The sequence below is a fragment of the Centruroides sculpturatus genome, unplaced genomic scaffold (genome assembly GCF_000671375.1).
Source record: "Centruroides sculpturatus isolate CEXI.00-Female unplaced genomic scaffold, Cexi_2.0 scaffold720, whole genome shotgun sequence".
Taxonomy (NCBI): Eukaryota; Metazoa; Arthropoda; class Arachnida; order Scorpiones; family Buthidae; genus Centruroides; species Centruroides sculpturatus.
In genome coordinates, this window is record NW_019385122.1 from 390,333 (window position 1) to 400,942 (window position 10,610).

At 34.8% G+C, this 10,610-nt stretch overlaps 2 protein-coding genes and 1 long non-coding RNA gene across 7 annotated transcripts in view; all 3 read left to right on the forward strand.

The window, feature by feature from the left end:
- The window catches only part of LOC111635076 (elongation factor 1-delta-like), a 62,159-nt gene extending 58,350 nt beyond the window's left edge, over positions 1–3,809 (forward strand). For all 5 annotated transcript variants that reach the window (XM_023379924.1, XM_023379927.1, XM_023379925.1 and 2 more), the window contains 3 exons: positions 3,308–3,433; positions 3,514–3,629; positions 3,708–3,809. In XM_023379924.1, the coding sequence (XP_023235692.1) occupies positions 3,308–3,433; positions 3,514–3,629; positions 3,708–3,746 (281 nt within the window). In that variant the 3' untranslated portion in view covers positions 3,747–3,809. The remainder of the gene's footprint in view (positions 1–3,307; positions 3,434–3,513; positions 3,630–3,707) is intronic.
- A 1,135-nt stretch (positions 3,810–4,944) lies between these two features.
- LOC111635070 (proteoglycan 4-like) lies at positions 4,945–7,675 on the forward strand. The gene is made up of 2 exons (XM_023379918.1): positions 4,945–6,345; positions 6,436–7,675. The coding sequence occupies exons 1-2, from the start codon at positions 6,286–6,288 to the stop codon at positions 7,060–7,062; spliced, it is 687 nt and encodes a 228-aa protein (XP_023235686.1). The 5' UTR covers positions 4,945–6,285; the 3' UTR covers positions 7,063–7,675.
- Positions 7,676–8,167: 492 nt separating this feature from the next.
- Positions 8,168–10,610, forward strand: part of LOC111635075 — a 20,800-nt gene continuing 18,357 nt past the window's right edge. The window contains exons 1-2 of the long non-coding RNA XR_002758336.1: positions 8,168–8,266; positions 8,356–8,620. This is a non-coding gene — a long non-coding RNA (uncharacterized LOC111635075). The remainder of the gene's footprint in view (positions 8,267–8,355; positions 8,621–10,610) is intronic.

The following is a 10,610-nucleotide window of genomic DNA, read 5'->3' on the forward strand; positions in this document are numbered from 1 at the left end:
TTTGGTTTATTCTGTTGTTTGAATATGTAAATGAAAATAGCCAGAAATGTGTGTTAGTATATCAAGTCTAGTCTAATAATTTAGGAAATTTTTATGTGATATATTAACTACTATAATAATCATTGGAACAGTAAGGATACTTTCTATGCAATAATAGAGTAATAGTATAGTATGGAGTATTTGGACTATATTTTTCAAAATATATTAATAAATTGAAAGCATATAGAAGGCCATTGATGATGATTATTTTATTGGTGGTTGATATCTTAACATTTATGCTTATTTGATGGTCATATCCAGGGGAATGCTTATGCAGCAGCAGCACTCTCTTGATACAAAGTGATCAGTTTAATACTTTCAAATATATATCATATGACTTATTAAAGTAATCTTATACAATCAGAAAGAAACATAAAAATTTAAATTAGTACTTCTTGTAAACACAAGTCAGAACTATGGAGCACAGACTAAAGATAATTATATGTAAATTTAAAATAAGTAATTTCAATAATTTTTGTCAATTATTATTCTATTAAGATTATTTATACATTTACAACTACAAAACGCATTTTTAAGTGTATTCCTTACTATAGTTATTTTTTTTAAATGTATTACTTAGCTTTAATTTGAGTGTGTTTTTCGTGTTGGAACGAATTATTTGGTTTTACATGTAATTGTATGGGGAAAAATGATTCACCTTACGACATTTTCATGTTACGATCTCAGTGTCGGAATGGATTAATTTCGTATCCTGAGGTACCACTGTATTATTTTAACGTAACTTGTTTGTTATTTTACGTACTTTAAATTAATATAAACGCAATATACACTTATAACGTAATATAAACAGTTTTAATTTTAAATAAGTTTGCATTTATGGGGTGTCCATAAATGATATCCACACTGGAAGGGATGGAAGAGAGTTGAGCGTCAGTGGACGTCCGTTTATTTCATTAATTAATTAAATTTTATACAGTTTATGCGTTTTACTATATTTATTTCAAAATTTCTTGTATCGTTTCTACTTATGGCATGTGTCATTCATGAAGTGATAAAGGTTTTAAGGAGGTGTCGAATTTTGTTGGACGTCCGAAGAGGGGAGGAGGTTACAGAAACTTGGACAAACTGAGACGAGGGGAGAGGGAGTAAAATTTCAAGAAAATGCGGACGTAATTTATGGACAGCCCTATGTGTTAAAATACTTAAACTACATTTAACTACATTTTCAAAAGCACATTGTAAGTTTTTGTTGCACAGAATAATTAAAAAATGTTCTCTCTTCGTAATATACTTCACACTTATTAGAGCATTAAAACTGTTTCATCTACATGGATATAAACACAGGTTTTAGTATGTTTTCTTGTCATCGGTTAATTTCAAAATTGATTCGTGATTTGTTGTATGATTGGTAAACTACTCGCAGGAATTCCAAACTTTGCTGCAATGTCTTTCTTTTTGAGCCTTTATCGACTTTCCGCAACACACTTTTTATAGTAATGCTTATACACTATATTAACAGTTCTTCAAATTTCAACTGGACAACTTATTAAATTAAATAAAATCCTACTAACTTCAAAAATTAGTCCAACAGTTGTCGAAATTATCACCTTTCTAACGTTTTTGATATTCGTTAATTGTAAATCGTTTATCTGTCGACGGCATTTGGATCTAATCACACTCCCCTTTACAACCGGTAGCCATGTGGGGAGGAAATTACACGATAGTTTTAAAAGCTAACAACCTGTATTTCTCATACCTGGGCCGCAGTTTTACAAAGGGTTTACAGATTGAGATCTGAAGTTGAACCTAAATTCGAACTCCTCAGAGGGGAGTGATCGACTTTTAATGATCGATGGTCTTTACAAATTAAAAAATAATTCGTTATATAGAAATTTAACTTCGTTATTTACAAGCACTTTTGCATATATTTTTGGTTGAAAAGAAGTGTACTATGCAAAAATGCGTTATATGGAGAAACTCGCCGTATAGAATTTCGTAATATGGAAGTTTGATTATTTTTTTATAATTTATAATATCAAATACTTTCTGAAAATTCGATGCAGGTGTCTTGAAATCGTTGTATGGGTCACCATTGCGGCTAAAGACATTCAAATTTATGATTTTATTTGTATTATATAACTTTGTATATGTTATTTAAAAAACTTTTGCTCTCTCTCAAAATTCTATATTCTTCCAGAAAGTATAGGCCTATTATGTTGTAAGGTGGGTCAATCTGTGTTAGCAATCTTTGGCCTTTTTTAAGTTTAATATAATTATTAAACTTAAAAAAATACCGTTGTTATGTAATTTTATATATGTTATGTTTAATTTTTTGTTTGATAATACAGGGTGGGCCAACGAAAACGAAACGGCAAAGTTATCGTGTTCGTCCAAGCAAATCGTTCGGACAGGTGGATTTTATTCTCAAGGGGAAATATTTTTTTCCTTGCATATGCGGTCCAGCTTAAAAGGTTTTTTTTTATGTTTGTTAATAGTTTGTGTTACTTTTTTCCGAAATAAGTGTTTGTTTAGTTAATAAAAAATGAATGAGTTTTTAAAATATTTTGTTGTCTGTTGTATTCAAAATCACAAAAACTTTATTGCAGAAGATGTCCCCTTGATAATAAAATCGACCTGTCCGAGCGATTTGCTTGGACGAACACGATAACTCTGCCGTTTCGTTTTCGATGGCCCACCCTGTATAATTTTACAAAGTGATACTTTTTATAAAAACTTATTCACAGTTTAGTTTTGATTTTTAATCATTATTACAGTTTCACATTAGAAAGGAATTTGATAGGAATACACATAAAGGAATCTATTGGAATCTATTGCGATTTTTCATGATTAATTTTGATTAGTTTCATTCTCTATCCATCATTGTTGATGGGATCTTACATACAGTAATAAACATCCTCTGTTGAGAAGGGACATTGTTTTCAAAATAAAACTTTTTATACTTTGTAACATGGTGATTTTTTCATTACAAAGCTCATTACCATATAGTAGTAGATAGAAGTTCATTGTCATTTTTTACCTATTTGCATTTTTTCGAACGAAATTTAATTTGACTGAAGTTAGGTTTAAATCTTCAAGAATTCTCGTGTACTATGGAAGAATATCCAGATATATGTAACTATAACAGGTTGATTATAGTTACATAATATATGGAATATATCCATTATCTGAATTAGGTTTATGTGAATGCTCGTTTTGTACGCAGATTCTTCGATTTTGATTTTCACAAAATACATTTATTCATTACAAAAATGAGAGAAAAAATTTAGTATTTGCTTATTTCTTTTAGAAAAAGCAGTTATAGCAAAATCCAGCGTAGTTTTAGACGTCAAGCCTTGGGATGACGAAACGGATTTGGCAGAAATGGAGAAAAAGGTGCGAGAAATACAGTCGGACGGACTCCAGTGGGGAGCTTGTGAGTTTATATTTAAGTAACTTGTTGTGTGATTAAAATTTTTTTCAAATTTATTAAGTTGAATTCTGTTATGTATGCAGCCAAACGTGTACCATTGGCGTATGGTATTTATAAACTTCAAATCGTGAGCATAGTGGAAGACGAAAAAGTCAGTATCGACTGGTTAGTAGAAACAATTCAAGAAATCGAAGACTATGTGAGTATTTGTCAACTCTCATCCAAAATAATAATCCTTGATCTTTCGTAAAGACTTGTTTTTAAACTTTCTTTCCAGGTACAAAGTGTAGACATCGCTGCATTTAACAAGTTATAATTCTGTTATTTGAAAATGTTTTTCTAAATTTGGAAAAATAAAATAAAATTTTTTTGCATCTAATTCGTATGTAACGTAAGATTGTGTTACTTTAGAATTATTTACAGAATAAAATCGTAATTAGTAAAAATTAAAATCAACGAAAATGAAAAGAAAGCTTATCTAAAAATTTAAAATGCAAACAGAAAAATGGAGATAAACAGGTTAATTAAAAAAATAGTAATTTACATTTAAAATGTTATAACAAGTTCTCAAACTCGTTAGTGCGTTTTTAGTAAACATTTAAGCGTTGTTTCTTCGATTGTCGATTATGGGAACATAAATTGAATGTACCATTTAGATGGAACACACTTAATTTTTTACATACATCTCTTGAGGATAAAGTTGATAAATATGTTGTTACTAATTTTGCTTAAGTGGCGTATAGTATGAATCAATATGCTAAACCATGCCATTTGACTGAAGTAACGGGAATTATTTTACATTTTTCTAACAATCTATCTAGAATGTAGCGTTAGAAAGTAGTACTAATTTTTACATACACAAAGTATCATTCTTACCATCAACCTATTATCTGATGATTGATACATTTCACCTTAGATGGAGGTTTATCAAATTGTAACTTAATTAATTGAACAATTATTTCAATTACATATCTCATTATAAACTAGCAATATTCATCAAAGCATATATTATTTATATTTCTTTGAGTACGACATCTTCGTAAACTATTACTTTCGGCGGAGCTAAACTATCAGAAACTTGTTTTTATCATTAGACAGCATAATTGATCTATAGCAATTGTCGAATAACTGGTTTTTACGCGTTCGGAGCTGCAACACGGTTATAAGTTATATTTAGTAATAAAGATGCTGCACTCGTTTTTCCTCTTCGACCAGAAACGGCTCACCTTTATAAATAGCCAGACCTCGAAGCTCATTGGTACAGACATCGATAACGCGGGCGAGAGAATCGCTACTCGCTTGGCTTCTCGTAGTAATTTGAGCGCAAGTAGGCGTCTGGCGGAAAAGTTTCTCGCTTTTAACGCGATAAGAGTCGTGTTTATACTATTGCGAAGCATGATATAGGTCAAGGCGAAAGCGATGAGAGCGAAATAATGCAGGAAGGGCGGCCGAGTTGGATGTAAAACGCCGGGAGTTCTTGGAACGGTGAAATTTCCTAATTCGGAGAGAAGTACGAAAAATACTTCGGGAATTAGGGCAGGCGAGTTTGTTTCAGGAAGGAAAATTTGTTTACGAAAAATTGCTGGTAGAGAATTTCACGTTTGTTGATGTTGATTAAATTATTAATAGATAATGATGAATGTTCTGAGTTATCTATAGGTAGGGATTTTCGATGGGAGGAGCAGTTTAGAATTAACAAAACGATTTCAATCAATCAAGATCTAGCTGTGATCATCTAGAATATATATATGAAGTCATGTAAAGAATACTAATTTAGCAACACGGGAAATATATTATTAAAATTAGTCGCGCGTGTAGGAAGTGATGCTGATCTCGCACCTCTCGATCTCGTCTTTGCTATAGAGCAGGGTGAATTCAGTGTTTTATGGTGTAGAGTTCTAAGTAGGCGGGCATATTGCCGGTAAGATACATGTTCGAACCCATGTTCTGCAATATAAACAGTCCGGTTTTCGGTGACGTCGGTAAGGTTGTTTAACGGAGTTGATGACCTTCCGTTTTTTCCAGGTAAAATGTTGAGGTGAACTATGTCATTTCCCGAAAAGTTGAATGAAACCTTTCTCAATTATAAAATTTTCGGTTCTTTGTCCTTGGGTTATACGCGGTTTGGGGAAAAGTGCAAACTACACCCAACCGACAATTAAGGACTCGTTTCCTCTACAATGTGGGTCCAGTTTATCCACATTCCTTTACCGTAATGTGGGTCACGTCGTCATTTTGTCATGGAGATCACGTGCTGAGATGGCCAACTCGAGGACGACCGGTCCGACGTATTCTCGACGGATGATCTAGCCGGTGTTTGACCCTGTTCTCGACGCTAACGCAACGCGCGGAACCGTTATGCTCTCGAGACGTTCGTGTTATCTCTTCTCTGGGCGTAACTCGGTCGATATCCGGAAGTCGAACGTCTCCCAAGAAGGAAAATCGGGACAGATTCCGGAGACGGTTGTAAAAAAAATTGCGAAATTTCGTCCTTATTTGTTATATAGAGCATAGAGGATCAGAGTAGTTTTTCTCGATGGCAGCGGAGTTCTTCCGACCACGAGTAGAAAAAGTCAACACATTATTCGAAATTTCACTCGATCGTTTCGTGTCGTCCTCGTTTTGAAGAAGAAAGTGGCATCTTGACGCGACGCGACCATCCGGACGACCATTAGAGAAACTAGTTGCACGTTAAACCGGTTGGTTCTGGATCGAAACCTAAATGTACGAAGCTGGAGATTGGTAGGAAGGAGTTTCACCGACACATCATTCCTGCCAATCTGTAGCCAGTCGTACTGCGGCCGAGGTTAGTGGGTCATGTGGTCGTTGCGCGTATAAAATGTAGGAGCGATGGTATGACAAAAGCATTTTGCTGGAACCACAAGAACAAGACTTTCCCTCCGGGCCGCGTCATGGTAAGTCGTTATTATTATTTTTTTTTAACACGGAGCCACTTAGCCTATACGTGATTATCGGATGACACTACTATCTTTTTCGTTTTGTAGAAATTACAGCTAATTTTACTTTTGGTATTGTGCGCGGCCTGGGCCGCTTCCGAATCGAGTACTCGTAAGAAGGCTTCTCGACGCCGACCTCCGGCCGAAGTTCCCGAAAGCCCGGAAGAAGTGGAGCCCGAAAAACCAGATAAAAAACCGGAGTTGTTGGAGGAACCTCGGTTAGAAGAACCCGTTAAAAACGAGAAACCCAAGACCGAATTGCCGGAGATTTCGCCGCCCGCCGAAGATAACGAAAAGAAAAATGCCTCGTCGCCTTTATCGCAGTTATTCGCGCCACGGGGCACCCGGCGTCCAAGGCCCGTTCCTCGCGCACCCGGACGTCCTCGTCCGACCTTGCCTTCGTTTATCAGAAATCCTAACAGGGTGCGCCCAACGCCCGCTGCCGTAGTCGCCAGTCGTAGAAATACTCAGAAGAAAGATTCGACGCCATCGACCACCTCCGGAACCAGTAAGGCACCCACTAGCAACGGGAATTCGGACAGACGCCGCACTACCAGTGCCCCGGCCTCCACCGCAGGTTCGGAGGGGGGAAAACGGTTCGGACGCAATGGTTCGAACGGTCGTAGCGGACGACAGAAAGGGGCCCGGCCCTCCGCCAGACCTTCGTCTTCCTAGAGCCGCGACTCTCTTCAGTCGAATTCTAGTCCCGGTGCACCCTTTCGCTTACTTCGATTTCCATGCATATGTTAACAACTGTTAGAATCTCCATATGGGTGCGCCAAGAACTACACGTCGCTACGGCCGGCATCTTCTCATATCGAACTCTTCATTATCCCAGTTTTGTCGGCACAAATTGTAACTCGAGCCAACATCTGTACCGAATCGATACATTAACTCATAAGTAATCTCGATTGATGTAAATAAAGTTGTTTTACACTCACTGTGTAATGCTTTTCCATCTAAAGGTTTCGGCCAAACGGGAAAGTGTCACGAATAAAAAAAGACGGCGACCTTATTCACGATGGCGCCTACTGCACTTTTTTCCCCGTTCGAGGCTGAGAATTTCGCGATTGTTATCGGAAGGGAAAAATATCGCGCTGAACTGACGAATAATAAGTGCGACGACTTTCGTAACACCCAGTTTGTCCATAACTTTATTAACCTGAAATCGTTATCGATAATGATTTTACGTTGTAAATTTTGTTAGGATGCTTATAAATCTACAATCGATTCTCTGGTTTATATCGTAATGTGTGGATTACTGTACCGAACGAGAGATTAAATTAAATTTTATAAAATGCCCATGTAATTACTATGTGATCTCCGGAAGTGATACGGTAAATTGTGGCTATAATAGTATTGATGAGAAATTTTTATCGTGCGGGGTAAAAAAGTTTCAGTTTGAAGCGTAACTTAAAGGACATTGTTGTATTTTTAATTTTAATTTTAGTCATATTGGAAATGCTTCAGAAAGGTCCTAAACTTAACTTTGACCTATATTGCCACTATCAAAGTAGACTAAAATGCTAATTTCGTAATGTTGAAATGTGTGGTAATCGTCACTAATGTCAAATGATGCCGAAATGTTATGCTTCGGTTTTACATTTAATCACGTTTTCCAAATATAAATTTTTAAAACAGCAGGAAGTATTTTTCCGATCCTATAATTTTGAAATTTTTACGGAATTATTGATATTACATTAAAACATATACAGTTAAATATTATATTTCTTAAACTAATTTTAAATTGAAGTTAGAAATATATTATAGTTGTAGCATTGTTTAATTTCTGATTATTTAAAAATTCAATAGAATTGTTACTAATCGTACAAACACTACATAAATTTTCAAAACTAGCAAAACAAATTTTTTCAATACGGTAATAACTTATTTGTATAACCAACATATAATTATACATTATGTAATATTATATATTGATCTTGATAAATTTTTAAATTTATTGCACAGAGAAATTCCTACTTCAGCAGCGGCTTTACCATAACCTTTTCGTCAAAAATCACGAGATTGTCTTCTAAAATGTTGGTTCATGAATTATGGAGTGGCAGATAAGATAGGGTCGGAATAAGACTTGAATTCATAATTGAAAAATACAAAGAATCAATTGAATAAACTGAAGCACTCATTTCTTCTAAAAGTTTGAAACGATAAAAAATTTTCAAGTATCGTTCTTCATTACAAGCATATATTGGTTTATGGATGGACGAATATTATAGTAAGTCGTAGTTTAGTCTTTTATATTTTAACTCAGCTCAACGGATACTAACGACTGTGTTCACAATCTAGGATCAAGAGTTACAAGTTAACCAATAAGCGTTCATGTACTAAAAGTGAACTTCTAACTCTCTTGATCCTTGGTTGTAAACAGTGACCGATTTATTTAGCTCAGTGTTTTTCACCTTCTTGAATACGCGACCCCTTTACAAGTTAAAAAATTCTGGCGACCCCCAGGGCCATATTAAAACTATATCAGTGATTTTAAAAACTACGTATTTAATTTTCTTTCTTTAAATATCGATGATCGAAAAACCAATTGTACTGTAAAATAAACAGGCACAGCCTTCTCACTGAAATTCTAGATTTTTTTATTGTAGTGTTGGACCTACAAACACTTGTCCTTTTTTTTTCACTCGCGACCCCCGTATAAGGCTTTGGGACCCCCTTGGGGGTCACGACCCACAGGTTGAAAAACACTGGTTTAGCTGATGCAAATACAAGCTAAACAAGCTGCATTTTAGGAGCTCGCATTTTTACATATATGGCTGTTTGGTGGAGAGATAGGGCTTGTTATATATTTAAAGCTTAGGACCCCAAGTGTAAGGGTTTATTCGTAAACCATGTTTCGTATTTTAGTTAAAGTTTAAACCCTCCCTTCTCATTAGTAGTAAAATACGTCTGTAGTCTCAACCTCCAAAAAAGTTGTAAGGAAATTTCAAGACCCTCTTTTTTGGAAAAATTATATTATGCCATCAAAACAAAAAGTGAGAGCAATAACATTTAGTTACACAAGTTACACTTGTAATATGTTTAATGCCCATGAATTACGTTTTTACTGCATTGACCTCAGTGAATCTTCAATAAATCTTCTCGAACTATAACCGTTCTGATTTGCAAATTTTCCTCAAATATCTCAGATGATCCAATCCTCCTGTTTCTTCCAAGTTATTAACTTTTTTGTGACCTTATGTATAATTCGTTTTATATTAAAAATTATTTAGAAAACTACTATTATTTTCCAGTGTCAGATCGTTTTAAAGTAATTTTTCGATTTTTAAAATAAAAAAAATTATTTTCAATACACTGATGTCGGCATTCGTGTTTTTTAAAAAAACACTGTTTCTCTACAACCCAGGTTTAGATAAAGAGGATAAAAAATGATGAAAGTAGCACTTCACTCAACCGATTTTAATGCATCTGCGCATGATCAATGTTAATTTAATTGACTGACTAAAAATTATCAATATTTTAAATTGCTTGTGTTTAATTAATTAATTTAAAATAATAACTACGTGTTTTTTATTTTACCCATTCCCCCACCGTGATCTTTTCTGGTTTTTATATCCCCGCTCCCCTAAACCAGAAAATATGGTTTATGGATGAACTTCAAGTCCGATCGCTGTTGCGAATATAGACATAAGGGGCCATTTTTTCGTGTCCAATCACGAGTTCGTTTAGGCTTACAACGGGATGCAGTTGAGTAGTGAGTAGCTCATAGCGACAGACCACCCCACTCATCATACGGCACTAAATCGTCATTTTTCCATTTTTATCAAATGTTTTACATGTTGTCTATCTGCAATATTAAGATACTTTCATTCATTGTGCATTCAATGAAGCATGAACTTTGGTAAAATATATATTACCAATATATTTTACCAAAGTTCATGCTTCATATAGGGGAGACCGGGGCAAGATCGGCATGTTTAGCTTTACTTAAATTTTGTGTAATAAATACTGCTGTAAACTGAAAAAAAAGCTTTGCATATTGTCTATTGGAATGTTACCTTACTATAGAACTGGTTAAAATCAGTTTGGAAATAAAAATAATTAAAATAATTACAACTTTACAAGAAGAGAGAAATTGACGAAGTTGCCCCGGGTATAGGGGCAAGATCGGCAACTTCTCTCTTTTTGTAAAGTTGTAATTATTTTAATTATTTTTATTAAAGTTGCCCCTGGTATAGGGGCAACAGTAATGGGGCAAG

Excerpts from the sequence above, each read along its gene's own strand:
- LOC111635070 (XM_023379918.1), top strand. The coding sequence starts at position 6,286 with ATGACAAAAGCATTTTGCTGGAACCACAAGAACAAGACTTTCCCTCCG. Across the intron at positions 6,346-6,435 it reads TCCCTCCGGGCCGCGTCATG|AAATTACAGCTAATTTTACT; the intron begins GTAAGTCGTTAT and ends TTCGTTTTGTAG.